Raw genomic sequence first — 19,549 nt, forward strand, 5'->3', positions numbered from 1 at the left:
AAGAGTTTGATACTCTGAAATGTTGATGTTCTTATGAAATTTTCTTTGTAAAGAGTTTTCTTCCCAGTTTAACGTCATGTTATCATCGGAATACGAATGATGGTTCAAATTATTCATGTTTATAAGAAGCATGTACTGTATATGGATTGGATATATCTTTGAGGATATAATACTAGTTGGGAGCTTCTTTTTCCTCAAGGTTATTAATTGCAACTAAGGTTCTCGCCCACGACAAATTTTTAATACCGTAACGTATCTAAGACGATGACGGTGTGCGTGTAGCAAAAGCCTCAGTCAATTTCCGCTATTTGATGATTACCGTTTTTACGCAATCAAATGATTTTTTTTCTTTCCATTTTGCGTATTTGTGTTAGAACGCACGCACATATGACGATATTTGTGAAGGAGTTATGATCTGGAGTCTATATGGTCTACCTCCTACTCCTTGTCTACCTTGGAGACAAGCACAAACTAGTTTTTTCTTCACTGTTTATTTTATTAAAATAACTGGTATGATTAGGAATGTTATCTAAGTTTTGTAGGTCACGTTTTGGTCACTGAACTTTTGGTTTCAACTTTCAAGATGCTTGATTGCTCTTTTTGGATTTTCGGTAGAAAAAAACAAAAACAAAAAATTAGTGAGAGAAGAAGGTAAGGTCAGTCACAAATATGAAAGACAAAGGAGTAAGATGTTTGGATTGGGAGATGTAAATTCTCAGACCTTTCGAGTTTGACTGAGTCAACTTTTAATATCATACTAACAATACTAACAAAGTAACAAAGAGTCTTTCTTGAAATGTTGATGTTCTTATGACATTTTGTTTATAAAGAGGTTTCTTTCCAGTTTAACGTCATGCGAATGATGTTTCAAATTATTAATGTTTATAAGAAGCATGTACATATGTATGGACCTATAGTTAGGATATAATACTAGTTGGGAGCTTCTTCTTTCTCAAGGTTATAATTGCAATTAAGGTTCTCGCCCACAACAAATTTTTAATACGCTGTAGTTGAGGATATAATACTAGTTGGGTGCTTTTTCTTTCTCAAGGTTAAAGCTGCAATTAAGGTTCTCGCCCACAACAAATTTTTAATACCGTAACGTATCTAAGACGATGACGGTGTGCGTGTAGCAAAAGCCTCAATCATTTTTCGCTATTTGATCATTACCGTTTTTACGCAATCAAATATATTTTGATTTTTTCCTTCATTTTGCGTACTTTCTTTTGGGTCCCCTTTAGCAACCAAAGGATGTATATTATGATTCGATTCCATATCATGAACATTAAATATGGCATCTTCAAACTACTATGTTACTATTGTGAAGGGATATCTATATCAACTGCCACTGAAGCATCAACAACATCTTTGGTTGAGGAAGTTGTAACTTGTAACACCATTTTGCTTCTTTTTTGCTCCTTATGCTTTCGGGTATTTTTTTGGAAAAGAAGCAAAAAAACACATCACACATTTATTTTGCTATAGATGACATGACATTGTTGGATTAGTTTACAAATTTTGTTCTTAATCGTCAATAACATATTAACATGCATTTTAAAATATATATATATCATGATGGTGACTCCGCTACCATTCTTTGGCTTTCAATAGCATTACTTTGTCTAGTTACAGTATGTTTAATTCCGTTTTTGAGATAGTTACATTTCTAATATATACTAATATATATATATACCGCCATGTGATGTTGTTTAGGAAAACGTGACATTAATATTAGCGGTCGTGCCTAAGGACTGGTGAAGTGTGTTTCTTATTCAAAAGGACAGTCACTAGCTAGCATTAATCTAATCAGAAAGGAAGGGAAATTTTCATTTTCACTTGCATTAATCTAAATCAGAAAGGAGCGTTAGGAAACTTTATTTAACATTTGTTTTGTATAATAATTAAAGGCAATTGTGGTAAATACTATTAAAATAGGTTTTATTCCAAAAATATCACAATTTAGTTTTTTTTCCAAAATACCACTAAAATGTAAAATTTTCCAAAAATACCACATAATTGAATTAAAGTTCTAATATTAAAAATTAATTCCTAAATTTTAAATATTAAATTCTACCCCGAAAATTATACCCTAAAACTAAATGTGTCAACCCAAACCTAAAAAAAATTCAACATCCTTAAAAATCAATTTTTTGTGTTTGTGGAAATTTTGGAAAAAAAAAACTTATGTGGTATTTTTGAAAAAAAAACTAAAATGTGTTATTTTTGGAAAAAAACATTTTTAGTGGTATTTAAAGGAATTTCTCAATAATTAATCTCCAATAGTGAATTGAAAATTGTAAGACAAGACCAAGAAACTTAAAATGTGGTGTCAAGCCATATGCACTGTCAGTCAGCTAGCATCGTTTCATTGAGAAACAGATTTTGTTGTCTTCTCATATACAGCTAGGACAGCTGTCGACTTGTAATAGGATTATGAGTGTCATTAATATATAATAAGACGTGCCTTATGTAATCGTCATCTTCTCCAATTTCTATTCCTCTAAAATAACTCTTTGTTTCTTCTCAGCAACTTTGGAAACCCCACAAACACCAATAATAGAAGAGAGAAAAGGGAGGAGAATAATCATGTTCCCTCTACCGTTTCCGGGACACTTTAACCCGATGATTGAGCTTGCTGAAATATTCCACCACCGTGGCTTCTCCGTAACGATCCTCCACACTTCCTACAACTTCCCCGATCCTTCTCGCCACCCACACTTCACTTTTCGAAACGTCCCTCACAACAAAGAAGGAGAAGAAGAGGACCCTCTCTCTCAGTCAGAAACTTCGAGTATGGACCTCATCGCCCTCATTCGTCAATTGAAACAAAGTTACGCCGAGCCGTTTCGTCAGTCTCTGGCGGCGGAGGTAAGAGGAGGAGGAGATACGGTGTGTTGTTTGGTTTCCGACGCTATATGGGGGAGGAACACGGCCGATGTAGCGGGAGAGATAGGAGTTCGTAGAGTGGTGTTGAGAACTGGTGGTGCGGCGTCGTTTTGTGCTTTTGCCGCTTTCCCTCTCCTTCGAGATAAGGGTTACCTCCCTATACAAGGTTTAATATACACCTATCTTTTTTTAATACAAATACACTTACATTTCAATATTATTCCAGTTATGTTATGTTTTTCACATATTTCAGAATATGTTAATTTACTGATTGGAAAATACGGTATTTTCTAGAAAAATGTTTAATTTGGGAATATTTTGATACAAATAAAACAAATTAACTGTGGACATTTGATGATAAATCGTTAAAATTGATTTGAGGCTGATAATGTTTTTTTTTTTACCACACTACTTGTCACTTGTTTATAAAATAGTTAAGTACGTTAATCGATGATGGGGTTACATATTATTGGATTCTACAGTTTGGTATCAGTTAAGGATTCCCACTAAAGCAAAAAAAATCATAAGAGTTTGTTAGAGAAAACAAAAGATTTACTAAAGATTAATTTCTCCAGATTCTAGATTAGATGAGCCAGTGACAGAGCTTCCACCTTTGAAAGTGAAGGATCTTCCGATAATAGAAACGAAAGAGCCGGAGGACCTTTACCGGGTAGTTAACGACATGGTGGAAGGAGCCAAATTATCTTCAGGAGTCATATGGAACACATTTGAAGATCTTGAAAGATTCTCACTTATGGATTGTCACAGCAAGTTACAAGTTCCGTTTTTCCCTATCGGACCATTTCACAAACATAGGGACGACCTTCCATTTAATACAAAGAACATGGAAGACTGTAAAACAACCGAATGGCTCAACAAGAAAGACCCACAGTCTGTGGTATATGCGATTTTTGGAAGCCTCGCAGCTATAGAAGAAAAGGAGTTTCTTGAGATTGCTTGGGGTCTAAGAAACAGCGAACGACCCTTTTTGTGGGTAGTTAGGCCGGGATCTGTCCGAGGGAGCGAGTGGCTCGAATCATTGTCTTGTGGGTTTATCGAAAACTTTGGAGATAAGGGAAAAATTGTGAAATGGGCGAATCAGTTAGAAGTATTGGCGCATCCTTCGGTTGGAGCGTTTTGGACGCACTCTGGATGGAACTCGACACTTGAGAGCATATCTGAAGGTGTTCCAATGATATGTACGCCGTGTTTCTCGGACCAGCATGTGAACGCTAGATACATTGTTGATGTATGGCGAGTCGGACTGGTGTTAGAGAGAAGTATGATGGAAAGGAAGGAGATTGAGAAGGTGATAAGAAGTGTAATGATGGAGAATGGAGATGGAATGAAAGAGAGGTGTTTGGAGTTGAAAGAGAAAGCTAACGTTTGCTTAAGCGAAGAGGGGTCTTCTTCCAAGTATCTAGACAAACTTGTGAGTCATGTTATGTCTTTTGGTTCTTATGCTTTTGCAAGTTAGAACAAGTACGAGGGAGCAATGTATTCTAAGCACTATTCACCTTCGCATATTTGTTTCTTAAAATTATAATGTTCGTGAGTTATTATGATTTAAATTCAGTTAATTTTATGATTACATTTAACAGTTTGTAGATGTGTAAATGGGTCAGTATTCGACTCGATCAATGGATTATATTATGTTGGTTTGAATATTTTGACTCTAACATTTATATTGACGGGTGGATCTCATGAATTTTGAAATTAAAAGGTCATCATATTATGATGATGAATTTTAAAAATTAAATAACAATTATGTTGATGATTATGTAAAAAATAAAATGGGGCGACTGGCTTATCAATTACAGTATTACACCATTATGGGGTATCAAACATGTAATCCGTCATATCTATTACAACCATACTCATACTATCAGTCGACAACTAGTTACATGAGCACATCACAGCTTATATTTTTGACACTCAGAGGGGTATTTCAAAATAGATTTTTATACTTATATTTCATATAGTTTCATTATTGTTTAAATAATAAAATAAAAATAATCTAACATGTTATAGTGTGCCATGTGTCAATAACCGTTTCTTGGAGCATTTCCATCGGTAATGTCTTTAGATGGGAGTCAAAGTTTAATAATATTCATATTTTAATATAATTGATTTCTTTAAAAATGTCAACCACTAAAAAGAAAACATCTGCCAAATAAAAGATAGAGTATCTTCATGTATTTGTGCAGAGACACTATCACACATTCTCACCTATTTTTCTTATTTTTTTTTAATTTTTAAATGAGGAGACACTCACTCAGTATCACTGATGGGAATGCTTTTATGGTTCTCAACTTCTCTTTTTTTTATTATTACTTTTTAAAATAAAATTGGTGAGGATCCATGTGAAAGATATGGGCATGCTTTCTCAATGTGTCCTGAAGTTTAACAACTGTCCTAGCTAGCTGCATGTGAGAAGACAAATATGAGAGTTTAGTACGACTCTCGTTGATAGACAGTGACTTGAGAGAGCCTCTGTTTTGGCAAAAGTGTTCAACAACAAATCCAATATATATCCTTGAAATCTCCCAAAATCTATATTTTGTTTTCTAAAGATAAGAAGCAAAAAAAAAAAAAAAATGGAAGAGAGGAAAGGGAGGAGAATAATCATGTTCCCTCTACCATTTACGGGCCACTTCAACCCGATGATCGAGCTTGCTGGAATATTCCACCACCGTGGCTTCTCCATCACAATCATCCACACTTCTTTCAACTTACCTGATCTTTCTCGATACCCACACTTCACTTTTCGAACCATCACTTACAAAAACGAAGGAGAAGAAGACCCTCTCTCTCAATCAGAAACCTCTTCGGGTAAGGACCTCGTCGTCCTCATTGGTCTCCTTAAACAATGCTACGCCGAGCCGTTTCGTCAGTCCCTTGCAGCGGAAGTATGCGGAGGAAGAGAGACGGTGTGTTGTTTGGTCTCCGACGCTCTATGGGGGAGGAGCACGGAGGTTGTAGCGCAAGAGATAGGAGTTCGTAGACTGGTGTTGAGGACAGGTGCTGCGGTATCGTTTTGTGTTTATACAGCTTTCCCACTCCTTATGGATAAGGGTTATCTCCCTATACAAGGTTAATATACTACATACTACCTTTTTTTTTTTTTCTTAATTACTGTAAGATTTTCCCCTTGAATCAACTTACAGGTATACACTTATCTTTCAATATTTTTCATATTTTAATTATTTATAAATTGGTTCCCTTTTTTTCGTCTATCATTTTCCCAAACACACATATCGGATTTTAGTAAACTGTTATCTTCGAGTCTATAAACACAATCGGCATAGCTGGTTCGAATTGATTGTAAACTACGTACACATACAAAATGACTAGATATAAAACAAGATTGAGTATGGACCATTTTTTGTTTTAGCTAGTAAGTGTATGGACCATTTTTTGTTTTAAAAGTGTATGGACCATATTGTTAGCTATTTTACTAAACGGTAAATCATCAAGTCAACTGAGGTTTGCCTTCCTTTTTTTATTACACCGCTTGCCACTTCTTAATAAAATAACTAGGTGTAAATAAATGATTGGTAATTTGGGATTCATGTTATTGGATTATGTAATCCAAAATTTTGGTCTGGAAGGATTAGTTTCTCTTTTAGTTTAGGCATAGAGAAAATTATTAATATTTTTTTTTTTGCAATATCAATTAAAGATTTTAGCCCACCACTATTCTTTTCTCCAGATTCTAGATTAGATGAGCCAGTAACAGAGCTTCCACCTTTGAAAGTGAAAGATCTCCCGGTAACAGTAACGAAAGAACCGGAGGACCTATACCGAATACTTAACGACATGCTGGAAGGAGCCAAGTCATCATCAGGAGTCATATGGAACACATTTGAAGATCTTGAAAGAGTCTCACTCTTGGATTGTAACAGCAAGTTACAAGTTCCTTTCTTCCCAATCGGACCGTTTCACAAACATAGTGACGATCTTCCACCAAAAATAAAGAACAAGGACGACGACGAAGTAACTGATTGGCTCAACAAGCAAGAACCGCAGTCTGTGGTCTATGCAAGTTTTGGAAGCCTTGCAGCTATAGATGAGAAAGAGTTTCTCGAGATTGCGTTGGGTCTTAAAAATAGCAAACGACCATTTTTGTGGGTGGTTAGGCAATGTATGGTCCGAGGGACCGAGTGGCTTGAGTCATTGCCTTATGGGTTTTTGGACAATATTGGTCAAACGGGAAAAATTGTGAAATGGGTGAATCAACTAGAGGTATTGGCGCATCCTGCGGTTGGAGCGTTTTGGACGCATTGTGGATGGAACTCAACACTAGAGAGCATATGTGAAGGTGTTCCAATGATTTGTACGCCGTGTTTCTCGGATCAGCATCTGAACGCCAGGTACATCGCTGATGTATGGCGAGTAGGGATGGTGTTAGAGAGAAGTAAGATGGAAAGGAAGGAGATTGAGAAGGTAATAACAAGTGTCATGATGGAGAAGGGAGATGGATTGAGAGAGAGGTGTTTGAAGTTGAAAGAGAGAGCTAATTTTTGCTTAAGCAAAGAAGGGTCTTCTTCCAAGTATCTAGACAAACTTGTGAGTCATGTCCTGTCTTTTGATTCTTAAATATGCTTTTGCAAGTTAGAAAAACTACAAAAGGCCAATGTATACTAAGCACTCTTCAAACCTTTTGGATGATGTTCTATTTCTTATAATAATAATGTTGGCTGTTTGGGTTTACAATCATAACAGTTGTACGTGTCTAAATGGGTCAATATTCCAGCCCAGTCAATAAATCATACACTATTAGGTTGATCGATTCAATGAAAATTTTGACCCTAATAACAGGTTGATAGTTATATGATGTTAATTGGTGAGTCAATAATTGCATAATCAACCAATCTATTACAGCTACTGTATGGTCATACTACAAGGCGGCGATTGCATAGAAGACACGTAGGTTGTATGTTATACGTTCTTTTTTAAAGATACTATGTTGGTTTGTATGTTGTTCATAGTTATATTAATCCCTTTAGCTATATATTTTTATTCGCAAAAAAAAAAAAAAAAAAATCATGCTGTATATATTCAATTATAAATCATAGAGAAGCGTTTCATATTTCGGTCGTTTAAAAATTAATAATGATTTGCAAAGCATAATCGACATTTAACCCAAACAACATTAGGAACAAATTAAAATGGAAATAATCACCAAGTTAACTTGAAACCGACTGCCATAGTGTTAGGGAGAAAGTACGACCTAGAATGACCAAAAAGGTCTTGATATGCAAAATTTTGTTTAATTTTATAGTTACAGTTAACTCTTCTAAATCGATAAATATCCAACTCGATCCAATAAAAGGTTGATAATATACGTACTATGATGATGAATCTAATAAGAGACACAAATAACATTTCTTTTATTTTATTTTTAACTTTTGAAAATAATTGGTGGGTCAAATGTGTCATCCCATAGGTCAATCCATTACTATAACCATGCTACCAGGCCTCGACTAGTTTGCGTATAGTTTAAAACCACTCAAAACCTACAACAAATCAAATAAACCCTCAAATCTCTAATTACAAAAAAAAATAAGAAAAAGGTTACGATCGAAGAAAAAATGGAAGAAGGAAAAGGTAGGAAAATAATAATGTTCCCTTTACCGTTTGTAGGACACTTCAACCCAATGATCCAACTCGCCAGAATATTCCACCATCGTGGCTTCTCCGTCACGATCCTCCACACTTCCTTCAACTTCCCCGATCCTTCTCACTACCCACTCTTCACTTTTCGAACCATCCCTCACAACAACGCAGGAGGAGAGGACCCTATGACTCAACCAGATGTTTCCAGTATGGACCTCGTCGCCTTCATTCGTCTGCTAAGACAAACTTACGCGGAGCCTTTTCGCCAGTCTCTGGCGGCGGAAGTAGGCAGGGAAAAGACAGTGTGTTGTTTGGTCTACGACGCTGTTTGGGTGAGGAACACGGAGGTTGCAGCGGAAGAGTTAGGAATTCGTAGGATGGTGTTGATCACACAAGGAGTGGCGTCGTTTTGTGCCTTTGCTGCTCTACCTCTTCTTAGAGATAAGAATTATCTTCATATTCAAGGTAGTACAAACTTTTTTTTCTTTACATTTTTTTTTCTAAATATACAAAATTATTTTCAAATTTCGACTTTATTTTGTTTTAAGATTTTTTTTTTTTTTATGTATATTCAACTCCTTTATATTAATTAAGAGAAATAAATCCAACTTGCTCAGATTAAAGATAAAACATTTCTGCTTACATAAGCCATTGATATTTTTTCTTCTTTTACATATTATTTAACTCTACAAGTTGATATATCTTTTTAGTTACATATTCCTGTTAACTTTTAAGTTTTATACAGTTTAATAATTATATATTCATATATATCTTAATGAGAACGTGTTATTCTATTAACGAACAATTTTAACAGGTGATGCGGAAACATTTATTGGAGCATTGATTTATGATACAATTTTTTTTTTGATTAAGTGTGACACAATATTTTGTTTACTAGCTTCTAGATTACATGAGCTAGTGACAGAGGTTCCACCTTTGAAAGTGAAGGATCTTCCGGTAATGGAAACGAATGAGCCGGAGGAATTCTATCTGATAGCTACCGACATGGTGAAAGGAGCCAATTCTTCTTCAGGAGTCATATGGAACACATTCGAAGATCTTGAAAGACTCTCACTCATGGATATTAGCAGCAAGTCTCAAGTTCCCATATTCCCGATTGGACCGTTTCACAAACATAACGACAATGTTCTACCGACGACGAAGAACATAGAAGACCATGTAACAACCAATTGGCTCAATAAGCAAGAGCCAGAGTCTGTGATCTATGTGAGTTTTGGAAGCCTTGCAGATATAGAGGAGAAGGAGCTTCTCAAGATTGCTTGGGGTCTAAGAAACAGCGAAAGGCCATTCTTGTGGGTGGTTAGACCTGGATTTGTCCGAGGAACCGAGTGGCTGGAGGCATTACCTAGTGGGTTTGTGGAAAACATTGGCCAGAAGGGAAAATTTGTGAAATGGGTGAATCAATTAGAGGTATTGGCGCATTCTGCAGTTGGAGCGTTTTGGACGCATTGTGGATGGAACTCTACATTAGAGAGCATATGTGAAGGTGTGCCAATGATATGTACACCGTGTTTCACAGACCAGTTTGTGAACGCAAGGTATATTGTTGATGTATGGCGAATCGGGATTGAGTTAGAGAGAACGAAGATGGATAAGAAGGAGATTGAGAGGGTGTTGCGAAGTATAATATCAAAGGAAGGAGATGGAATTAGAGAGATGTGTTCGGAGTTGAAAGAGAGAGCAAATGTTTGCTTACGTAAAGATGGGTCTTCTTCCAAGTACTTAGACAAACTTGTGAATTATGTTATGTCTTTTGATTCTAATGCTTTGGCAAGTTAGAAAAGCTACGTAAGAGCAACGTTTTTAAACACTCTTCAAACCTTGGATGTTGTGTTTTATAATTCTGATAAAGAGTATATTGTTGGTTGTTACTTGTTAGGGTTCTATATTACTCTTCATACTTATGAGTTATGAAAGAAAATATGGATAATGGACCATTACATCTAGGGAAGGGAAACATAGTCAAGAACTCAAGATAAACCGAAAACCAAAGTCGATGTGAATGTTAAAATGAAATTTATCCGGTTTATATATATTTTTTTCTAAACTGAATACCGATCCTTCAGCCGAAAACCGTAACTATGAAATTGAAAGAGATCTCTAAGAAAAATAAAGATAGGTCTTCATGTTTGTCATATTTCGTGTACATTAATAGATTCATATATACATAATACAATACATCGTAAGAGACTAAGCGTAATAATGGTAACTGTCGTTGTCGTTCTCGTATACCTACCTATGTGGCTATGTCCATGTGTATCAGTGTTATTATCGTAACATAAGTGAAATTTAAAGACAACGCGAAGTCTGTTTATACCGAGAAAATAAACTAATTTTAAACTGAACTGCAGTTTTAATTAAGGAAAAATGCATATATATAGTTCTAAAAAAAATTGAAACTTATAACTGGAGTATTTTACTCCATAATGGAAACTTAAGATAATATATGTTGTTGATGTAATATCTAGTTTTCATTACTAAATTGAGTTTGTTATTGTTTTATTACAGTATAATTTGTTTTGTTTTTTGTTGAACAAAACAGTATAATTTTCTTTATGTATAGCTGATTGAACAAAAATATTAGATACTTCAGGTTTATTATATGAAGGCCGATTCGGCGCCGGACAAAACATGTGAGAGAAAGACAAAAGCCACGTGCGAAAGAAAGCAACCTTTGTTTGTTATGGCCTTATGGGCGATAATGTTCTAGGGGAACACATCAGTTCCTGCGCTCGTCTCAGCTCCATCAAACCATCCGCAATCAGCGAAACAATGGTCGGAACTTTTGGTTTTTTATTCCTTTAATCAGTTATTATTTCTCTTATCTGAACTTTCAAAATTTGAGTGCTCAACTTTAATAGTGATTCACATTGATCTCGAATTTTAACTGTGGTAGTAGCAAATTTTATGTATATACTTTCATGATAATAGTAGTAGCAAATTAGCCTAGCTTTTATTTGGTTGTTGAACATGTTAATCATACAATTTCTTTAACCGAAAAAGTGTAATCATACGTTTTTAATGATATAAACCCCACGATAAGACAGTGTAATTCCTTCTTTTTCTTTCGGGTCTGTGGACCTAAGCATTTTTTACTCGGCAAAAGGAAATATTTTCTAGAATGTTTCGGTTATAAATCAAATCTTATTTAGTTCGTAACTTCGTATTAAACCTAATTTAGTTTAAAGACTACATAAGGTGACTGATTACCACATCAACCTTTTTTACTGTAGATTAGTAGTTCCTAAACTTAGATATTTTCCTATCACACATTACCTAACTACTAGTGATATTCATAAGCTTTCTTGGTTATCTTTTTATCCAAACCCCTCATTTCAATGTGTTTGGTTGAGAAATAAGAAATAAAAACATACTCGAAGCTATTGATAACCAATGTGTGTGGTTATGATGTTCATCATATAATCTTGTTGAAAACTGTCAACTAATTAATTTTTTAAAAAGGTCATTCACTATATCAAATACATCGTTGGGAAATTATTTTTTCAATTCAACTAATTTTTTATTGTTGTCTAGACAAGCATTGCGAATAAGAACCTTAGTATGAACTAGTACTCTAAGAGACTGCAAAGGTATATACAAATATTTAACTAAAGTATGATCATGTTTTGATACTTAATCTCTGTTCTTTTCTATAAAAACTATAATATCATGATCTCCAAGCTCAGAGGCTAACTATTTGTGTATGTGTCTTGCGATATGTGTAAAATTTGTGGTATGTTTATTGATTGTGCAAGGTATTTATAAGATAGTCAAATGTTTTGAAAACGAATATATACCACAGTGTTGGGGAGAAAGTACAACAAAGCATACTCAAAGCTCTACTGGTTGATGTGATTACTAATAAATCTCCATTCCTTACTTAAATTGGTAGTTTAACTGGGAAACTAAATCTTTGTAATTGAGAATATAAGTTTAAACTAGAATTAGTAAATGAGAATACAAGTTTATATTAGAATTATAGTTTAGTACGTTAACCGACATGACGAAGACTAACTACTTTCTTTTTTCATAGCTAGTGGTATAATTTTACATTTTTAGTAGAAATTAAAGGATAAAACATGTTCATTAAAAAGTTTTAATATTTTCTGTTCTCCTCTCTTCTCTTATTTCTCCTAATCAGCTAATTAGTGCTACGAGACGCATTATTCTTTTGCAGAATATAAACCACCTTCATGGAGCCATTGACCAAAAGTCTTCCCAAACAATAACCATTTGAACATATGCTTTTATAATGCAGTCACATATGGTTTTTTTAGACATTGAACTATAGTAACAACCTTACCTGTAAGAATCTTTATAATATCAGGTCTAGATTTGGTTTCGTAATTTCCATATTTGTTCTGATATCATGAACAGATCTTTAATTTATTCTTCTACTCATGAGTTATGCAGACAAATTTCATATCGGCAAAAAAAGATTCCCAACAGCGTGCATGTCATGATTGAATATTATTTATTCAACAATCATAATCATATAAATTTTAATAATGCGAGAAACATTGCTCTTGTGGAGAAATCACAAATAATATTGTTAAGATCGTAATATTTAGATTGAACTCACTTGATGAATGATGAAGGCAACTAACTCATACACACACACACACACATGCATTCATGTATAGAAAAATATTTGATTTCTTAATTTGTAACCGTAACGGCAAGCAAATCAAAATTTAAGGGAAATATATTAGTAGTCGGTCTGATGCTACGGCGTCAGCCACGTTCGGCCGACAATTCATTTCCCAAACAAAGTGTCGTCTCTTCGTTATCCACTTCTCGTCGTTTTTTTTACAAATACGTTTTTTTTTTTTGTTAAAAACAAATACCTTTTTTTCTTTGGTTGATTTGATTCACAAATACTAAATGATACTACTAAATTATAAATATATATAAATATATATAAATATATATATATATATATATCTTTGACGACTTAGAAAGTCACGCCCCCCGTGTATCTCAATTAAATTATCACATCTCTTAGGGAATACAATTTGCAAGTTTATATACTTCGTGTCACGTTATCGCTATCTCATAGGGAGTAACTTAAAGCAAGACTTTAACAATATAAAGACGTTAGTTTTCTTTTACATGCTCAAATATTATGTTTATAAATGTTTAATATAACCGTTTAATAGAAAAATCTTAAAATGTAAACGTAAAACAGAAGTGAATGTTTTCGTAACTTCTTCGTTCTTGAATGAAATACTAAATCAAGACTAGTTTACCTGTAAACATGCAGTATGCTAATTGTAAAGTTATCCATCGTTAAAACGTAGCTTTCTTATTTTATACTAATTTTTTTGCTTATGTCATTTGCAAGACTAATTATAATTTAAATTAAACCGATATTCATTGAACCTTATGCAACATTAAATTAGAAAAACATTGCACTTAGAAGTCAAAAGATGAAACGGAAACAAAGAGACGCATGATCTTGTCAAATTAAGATTATATAAAAGTAAAAGAAATATATTATGAGCCGGTTTAAGCTAAAGCAACTCAAAAGTGAATAAATATTTCACCATTGACTTTTTTGTGGATTAATATAACCGCACCAACTAAAACAATATCGTTTTTTTTTTTTTTTTTTTTTCTTCTTTTTCTTCTTAACATTGAGAAAACATAAGAGAAGCATTGTTGATTCAATTTTCCCATCTGAAAAAAAAAGAAGGAAAACAACCATTGATTCTTTATTTTTTTTTTAAATACCTTACTTTTTAGTTTATACGATTCAATCTGCGTCCAGAGCGGCGCCGTATATTGAATACGACTATTCAAATCAACTGCACCAATGGAGACAAAGCTCTCTTTTACCAATTAAAAGCCTATTAGTATTTTTTTACGTTTATTATTTATTTAAGAATACATTGTTAAGCTGAAAGGACAAAGCTCAAATGTATTTCTTCTTTCACGACAAAAGATAACATGTATTTCTCTTACTTTAGAGGAAATTATACATTATTTATATACTTTATTTAATACATTATACTAGTATTCAATAGTTATTCGATAGATCAAAGGGGAGACATGAAGCGTGCGAACACGACAATACACAAATAGTATCAAATCGGCTTCGGTCGGTTGGTCATCTCGTTTACTCTCTCTCTCTCTCTCTCTCTCTCTTTCTCTAATATATTTTCATATATATAAATCGCCAACCCATAAGCTTATGTCATTCAATCTCTCATAATATATATATTGAACCCTTTTCATCTCCCAAAAATATTGTTGTAAGCAAAGAAAGAAAAAGTTTCGATAACTTATCTTTTTTCCGGTAATCACATCTTTGATCGATTAATTCAAAGTTTACGAGAAGAGTGGTAAAATGAGGACGCTTTGCCCTAATTTCGATAGAGAAGACGGTCTAGAGACGGTTTTGGAAGTTCCGATGCCGGAGGAGTTGTTCTGTTCCGAGAACAATAAGAGCGGCGCTTGGCGTAGCGTCAAGTCTAGTTTGCTCCGGTCACCGCCAGATAACAGTAGTAGCCTCGCCACACTTTTTGGCGGCCTTGACGCTCAGATTCAGATGCTTCTTGGAATCGTCGGAGCTCCGTCGATCCCTCTCCCTGTTTCTTCCGATCACGACGAGATTGATCATCCCATCTCCAAACTCATCAAAAACCAATCTATTGTAAGTACATATACTCGTTTAAATCGATTTGGCGATAAGAAATCAATAGATGTACTTGATGGACAAGTTTCTGATATTGCGTTTGCTCTGTTTTTGGGGATTTATAGGAATCAGCCATGGCGAAGTACATAGTAAAGCAATACACAGCAGCGGCTGGAGGAGAGATGTCATTAGCCGCGGTGGAGAGCATATACGCGATGGGAAAAGTGAAGATGGGAGTGACTGAGTTTTGTGCAGCGAAAACCCTAATCGGGAAGAGGAAGAAGAAGATGGTGAGGATAAGAAACGTTAACAACAACGGAAACGGAGGAGGAGAGATGGGAGGTTTCGTTTTATGGAAGAAAGGCATGAGTCAATGGAGTTTAGAGCTTGTGGTTTCGGGTTGTAAAGTTAGTGCCGGTTGTGATGGTAACGTGGCTTGGAGACAAAGCCCTTGGCTCGCACATTCTCATGCCTCTAATGAACCTTCTGGACCTCTCAGAAGGTTTCTCCAAGGTCTTGATCCTAAAACCACAGCAAATTTGTTCGCTGGATCAGTTTGCGTAGGTGAGAAGGCGGTTAACGACGAAGAATGCTTCGTCCTCAAGCTCGAAACACAGCCTTCAGGACTTAAATCTAGAAGCAAGAGCGGTATGGAGACGGTGAAGCATACCGTATGGGGATGTTTTAGCCAAAGAACAGGACTTTTGGTCCAACTAGAGGATACTTATCTGGTACGGATCAAGACAGGACCGGAAGAAGAAGATGTGGTCTTCTGGGAAACAACGTCTGAGACATTGATCCAAGACTATAAGAGCGTTGACGGGATTCAGATCGCTCACAGAGGAAGAACACGTGTCTCATTGTTGAGACTTGACGAGAGCTTAGAGAGCCATTCAAAGACAACGATGGAAGAGAGTTGGGAGATTGAAGAAGTTGGTTTTAATGTGAAGGGTTTGTCTTCAGATTTTTTCTTGCCTCCAGGTGACTTGCATACCAAGGAAGAAGAAGAAAGTGGGTTTAGTTTCGGAGATTATAGTAGTCCTATGATGCTTCCATTGAAGGTTAGTACAGCTTCGTGGAAACTCAAGTCCTCTAAAGTCACAGCTATTGAAGATTTTGGTGAATTTGAGGGATAAAAAGATGAAGACGTTTCAAGACATATTTTTTTTTTAATTGTAAATTGATCTTCATTTTTTGTTTTTGTTTTGTAAATATTTGAAAGATATGGAGAAAAGTGCTTGTAAATAACATTATAAAGAATATAACAAGCAAGCCTTTTTCCGTCTTCTCTCTTGTTTATGTTGTTCTACATTTGTCCTCTTATCCAGCCTCTTCTTGTGCTCTGTTGGTAAAAACAGAGTAACAGCAAAAAAACAGAGTAACAACAGCCCTAGAACCGCAAACCAAAGCCTAGATTCTAAGTAATGAGACTAAGTCTAAGTTATGAGACTCCATGGGCCTAAGCCCAACTTTACACGCATTTAACCGGTTAGCTATTTAAAGAACACTTTAAACGATTGTTACAAAAACATATAAACGAAGCCACTAATTTAACTTTTCAGTTTTTCTAATCACAACCAGCGTTTGAAAGAAAATGATTTGGGATTCTTATTCTTATATATAAGAGATAAGGATTTGACTATGTTTAGTCTCCCCTTTCAACGGAATCCGAATCAAAATGTGAGAAACAACCTCGAATCATCATGAAGATCATCATCTATATATGCATTAAAGCGCAAAGAATTGGGGAAAAAAAAAAGTGGGGCGAGGGATGATGATTCTCAAGCCCTATTTGAGTTTCAGCTTCTTGCACAGAAGAAATCTTGTCTAGGCACCATTCCAGTAAACTTGATTCGAGGGTCATTATAGTTGCAATTATCAATCTTCAAACTCTGTTCTGCTTCTCTGACAACTGCATTGTCAAGACCACTCTTTATCCACGCAATGTTGTTCAAATCTGTTGCTATAGATATCAGTTCTTGGTTAAAAACTGCACAAGGCTCTTCGTAATCCACAAACTCAGGTCCCAACACCGAGTTACGTGAGAACTTGGTTTCAGCTGCATTTGTAGTAGAGCAACCGCGACCACATTTTGAAGGGACATGAGGCTCATCGTAAAGAGATTGTAGAAATTTACCAGCCAATGAATCAGGTTTAGCCGCTTGAATCAAGAGTCCTTCGCATGGAACTATGTTGTGGTCCCTGTATCCATTTCTTTGGCTAGTTGGGTTATAGACACTGAACGCACCAACACGAGCCACTGGGCGAAACACGTTACTACTCTCTATTGGAACATTACTCTCTACTGGTGGAGCTTGAACGTTACTCTCTACTGGTGGAGCTTGAACGTTAATCTCTACTGGTGGAGAAGCTTGTTCTTGATGAGGTTCATTGGCTGCATCTTCCATTATAACATCACTCACTTGTGGTGGCTTTGGTGGCGAATTGATATCTTCTTGAGGCAACTGTTGTTTTGAGGATGGCTTAGACACTTCGTCGAGTTTCTCGTTCTTGACGTAAGCAGTGGTAACTGAATTAGCCATCCATTGACCATTGTTCCAAAGATCAGCGTATTTACGTCTAAGGGTTGAGTTCCAGTGGTTCTTGATGGCGTTATCTGTTCTCCCGGATAACATTTTGGCAATCACCGCCCATTTGTTTCCGTGAATCGCGTGAGCTGATATTATCATACGATCTTCCTCATCTACAAGCAGAACAAACAGAAAGAAAGCAAAAACAGAATCAATCTCAAAAGCCAAACCCAAAAGAATCCAAAAGTACATAACAACAATAAAGTTCATTCTGAAGTTATATGCTATGGATTCATGTAACAATGAAATTGGTTCTGAGAATAGTTAACAGAAATTGTCTATCTCTGTGACATAATACACTGTTATCCAATGTAATCGACAGAGCAGAAAAATGTAAACTTCAAGATTTAGATGAAAGCTAACATTTTCAACGAATTGCATCAGAATATTCATATCAATACATCAAACATCTCACTTCACAAACTTCTAACACTTAAAGATCACAAAAAATTTACCAAAACTAGGAAGATTCAGTAATACACCACAAAATTTCAAAAGTCATATGAACACGAAAACAAACAAAACAAAACCACTCAAAAGGATTTGGATGAAGATCGAGAAATCACTCAAACGAACATATCAGAATCAAACAAAAAAACCCAAAAAGAAAGAATCAGACATTTAGATGTAACGAAATCGAAGGGGAGGGGTTTGGTTACCAGAGAAAGGTTTACGCTTGAGAGAAGGGTCAAGCTGATTACACCAACGCAAACGACAAGATTTACCAGAACGACCAGGGATACCACGAGCGATCAAACTCCAATTCCTAGCACCTAACTTAATCACAAGCTTAGTGAGAACGGCGTCTTCCTCCGTAGACCAAGGTCCTTTCACTTTACTTTTAACCCTTCCTCCACCGCCGCCGCAACCACCGCTTGAATCTCCACCAGCTAACTCAGCACTTATGTCATCGGAATCTGTAAATGGTAAAGGTAACGGCTCCGATCGATCCATTTTACACCAAAGTTTCGATTTTTTTTTTTCCTCTCCCTGAGGGCTAAATTAAAAAAAAAGAAAAAATGATTTTGGTTATTTCGTTTGTACTACCAGCTTTCCTAACTGCAAAAGCTTAGTGGGGAGGTTTTAATAAGAGGAAAATGTTCTTTTCGGGTTCGGTTTTTTTTTTTTTGTTATTTTTTACTATCGTACCCCTCTCTTTCTGGGGTTCGTTTTTTTCCTCTTCTGTTTCGTAATTTACTAATTTACCCTTCTCTTTCATTGAATGTTGCCCCTACTTTTTTTTCTGTAACGCCGAGTCTGTTATGACTCATAAATTAATTAATTAAGTTCTCTTTTTCTTCCTCTTTCCCACTTATATATATTTTCATAATTTAACTGGAAGAAGAAAAAGTTTGACTAAAACTACTTCCACGAAATTACTTGAGAGTGAGCTTTATGTAATTCGGAAAAAAATTATTGAGTAGGTGTGGTGGTTTGTAAGTGATAAACATAAAATTGATATAAGTTAGAAAAAAGATATATATGGTTTTGAAAAAAAAAAAAAACACAAAAAAGAGAAAATCTATGCTAAATTAAAAAAGATATTAGCGCCTGGTTTTAAAGATGATCTGACTTTTTAATTAGTAACGAAAACACGTTTTTGGTGGTTTAAGTGTTTGAATCTAGTTGAAAGTGATTGATATGTATGAACAATTCAATGTTGTGTATTTTTTGATGAACATTTATCAATTACTAGATGATCATGCTTTTAGAGCACGCTTAACGGCTTAAGTGCTATAATGTAATCTGATTGAGCATTTTGAACTTTGATATTACTTCAAAGACGAGTTACTTG

The 19,549-nt window shown here is 35.2% G+C and overlaps 5 protein-coding genes across 7 annotated transcripts; 4 read left to right on the plus strand and 1 right to left on the minus strand.

Annotated features, from left to right (window-relative positions):
* Nucleotides 1-2,188: 2,188 nt before the first annotated feature.
* On the plus strand, nucleotides 2,189-4,486 carry LOC104791860 (UDP-glycosyltransferase 76F1). The gene is made up of 2 exons (XM_010517853.3): nucleotides 2,189-3,052; nucleotides 3,462-4,486. Exons 1-2 carry the CDS (start codon nucleotides 2,587-2,589, stop codon nucleotides 4,361-4,363), a joined length of 1,368 nt encoding a protein of 455 aa, XP_010516155.2. The 5' UTR covers nucleotides 2,189-2,586; the 3' UTR covers nucleotides 4,364-4,486.
* A 605-nt stretch (nucleotides 4,487-5,091) lies between these two features.
* Nucleotides 5,092-7,605, plus strand: LOC104791861 (UDP-glycosyltransferase 76F1-like). Its single transcript, XM_010517854.3, has 2 exons — nucleotides 5,092-5,979; nucleotides 6,599-7,605. The coding sequence occupies exons 1-2, from the start codon at nucleotides 5,484-5,486 to the stop codon at nucleotides 7,483-7,485; spliced, it is 1,383 nt and encodes a 460-aa protein (XP_010516156.1). The 5' UTR covers nucleotides 5,092-5,483; the 3' UTR covers nucleotides 7,486-7,605.
* A 582-nt stretch (nucleotides 7,606-8,187) lies between these two features.
* On the plus strand, nucleotides 8,188-10,397 carry LOC104791862 (UDP-glycosyltransferase 76F1-like). Of its 3 annotated transcripts, none has more exons than XM_087453495.1 (2): nucleotides 8,188-8,970; nucleotides 9,320-10,397. In XM_087453495.1, exons 1-2 carry the CDS (start codon nucleotides 8,481-8,483, stop codon nucleotides 10,303-10,305), a joined length of 1,476 nt encoding a protein of 491 aa, XP_087309621.1. In that variant the 5' UTR covers nucleotides 8,188-8,480; the 3' UTR covers nucleotides 10,306-10,397. The 3 variants fall into 3 exon arrangements, with proteins under 3 accessions (XP_087309621.1, XP_010516158.2, XP_087309622.1); XM_010517856.3 differs by having other exon boundaries at nucleotides 9,404-10,397; XM_087453496.1 differs by having other exon boundaries at nucleotides 8,375-8,970; nucleotides 9,411-10,397.
* A 4,236-nt stretch (nucleotides 10,398-14,633) lies between these two features.
* Nucleotides 14,634-16,449, plus strand: LOC104791863 (uncharacterized). Its single transcript, XM_010517857.3, has 2 exons — nucleotides 14,634-15,181; nucleotides 15,289-16,449. Exons 1-2 carry the CDS (start codon nucleotides 14,876-14,878, stop codon nucleotides 16,297-16,299), a joined length of 1,317 nt encoding a protein of 438 aa, XP_010516159.1. The 5' UTR covers nucleotides 14,634-14,875; the 3' UTR covers nucleotides 16,300-16,449.
* Nucleotides 16,450-16,746: 297 nt separating this feature from the next.
* Nucleotides 16,747-18,905, minus strand: LOC104791864 (transcription factor MYB25). The gene is made up of 2 exons (XM_010517858.3): nucleotides 18,414-18,905; nucleotides 16,747-17,867 (listed from the first exon to the last, which is right to left on the minus strand). The coding sequence occupies exons 1-2, from the start codon at nucleotides 18,706-18,708 to the stop codon at nucleotides 16,963-16,965; spliced, it is 1,200 nt and encodes a 399-aa protein (XP_010516160.2). The 5' UTR covers nucleotides 18,709-18,905; the 3' UTR covers nucleotides 16,747-16,962.
* Between the last annotated feature and the right edge of the window lie 644 nt (nucleotides 18,906-19,549).

Source organism: Camelina sativa, chromosome 6, assembly GCF_030686135.1.
Source record: "Camelina sativa cultivar CO46 ecotype springtype chromosome 6, ASM3068613v1".
NCBI lineage: Eukaryota > Viridiplantae > Streptophyta > Magnoliopsida > Brassicales > Brassicaceae > Camelina > Camelina sativa.

Bases quoted from the DNA above. Each gene is read 5' to 3' on its own strand.
- LOC104791860 (XM_010517853.3), top strand. From the start codon at position 2,587: ATGTTCCCTCTACCGTTTCCGGGACACTTTAACCCGATGATTGAGCTT. The intron at 3,053-3,461 runs GTTTAATATACA...TAATTTCTCCAG, and splicing joins GGGTTACCTCCCTATACAAG to ATTCTAGATTAGATGAGCCA.
- LOC104791861 (XM_010517854.3), top strand. From the start codon at position 5,484: ATGGAAGAGAGGAAAGGGAGGAGAATAATCATGTTCCCTCTACCATTT. The intron at 5,980-6,598 runs GTTAATATACTA...TCTTTTCTCCAG, and splicing joins GGGTTATCTCCCTATACAAG to ATTCTAGATTAGATGAGCCA.
- LOC104791862 (XM_087453495.1), top strand. From the start codon at position 8,481: ATGGAAGAAGGAAAAGGTAGGAAAATAATAATGTTCCCTTTACCGTTT. The intron at 8,971-9,319 runs GTAGTACAAACT...CAATTTTAACAG, and splicing joins GAATTATCTTCATATTCAAG to GTGATGCGGAAACATTTATT.
- LOC104791863 (XM_010517857.3), top strand. From the start codon at position 14,876: ATGAGGACGCTTTGCCCTAATTTCGATAGAGAAGACGGTCTAGAGACG. The intron at 15,182-15,288 runs GTAAGTACATAT...GGGGATTTATAG, and splicing joins TCATCAAAAACCAATCTATT to GAATCAGCCATGGCGAAGTA.
- LOC104791864 (XM_010517858.3), bottom strand. From the start codon at position 18,708: ATGGATCGATCGGAGCCGTTACCTTTACCATTTACAGATTCCGATGAC. The intron at 17,868-18,413 runs GTAACCAAACCC...TTCTGCTTGTAG, and splicing joins CAAGCGTAAACCTTTCTCTG to ATGAGGAAGATCGTATGATA.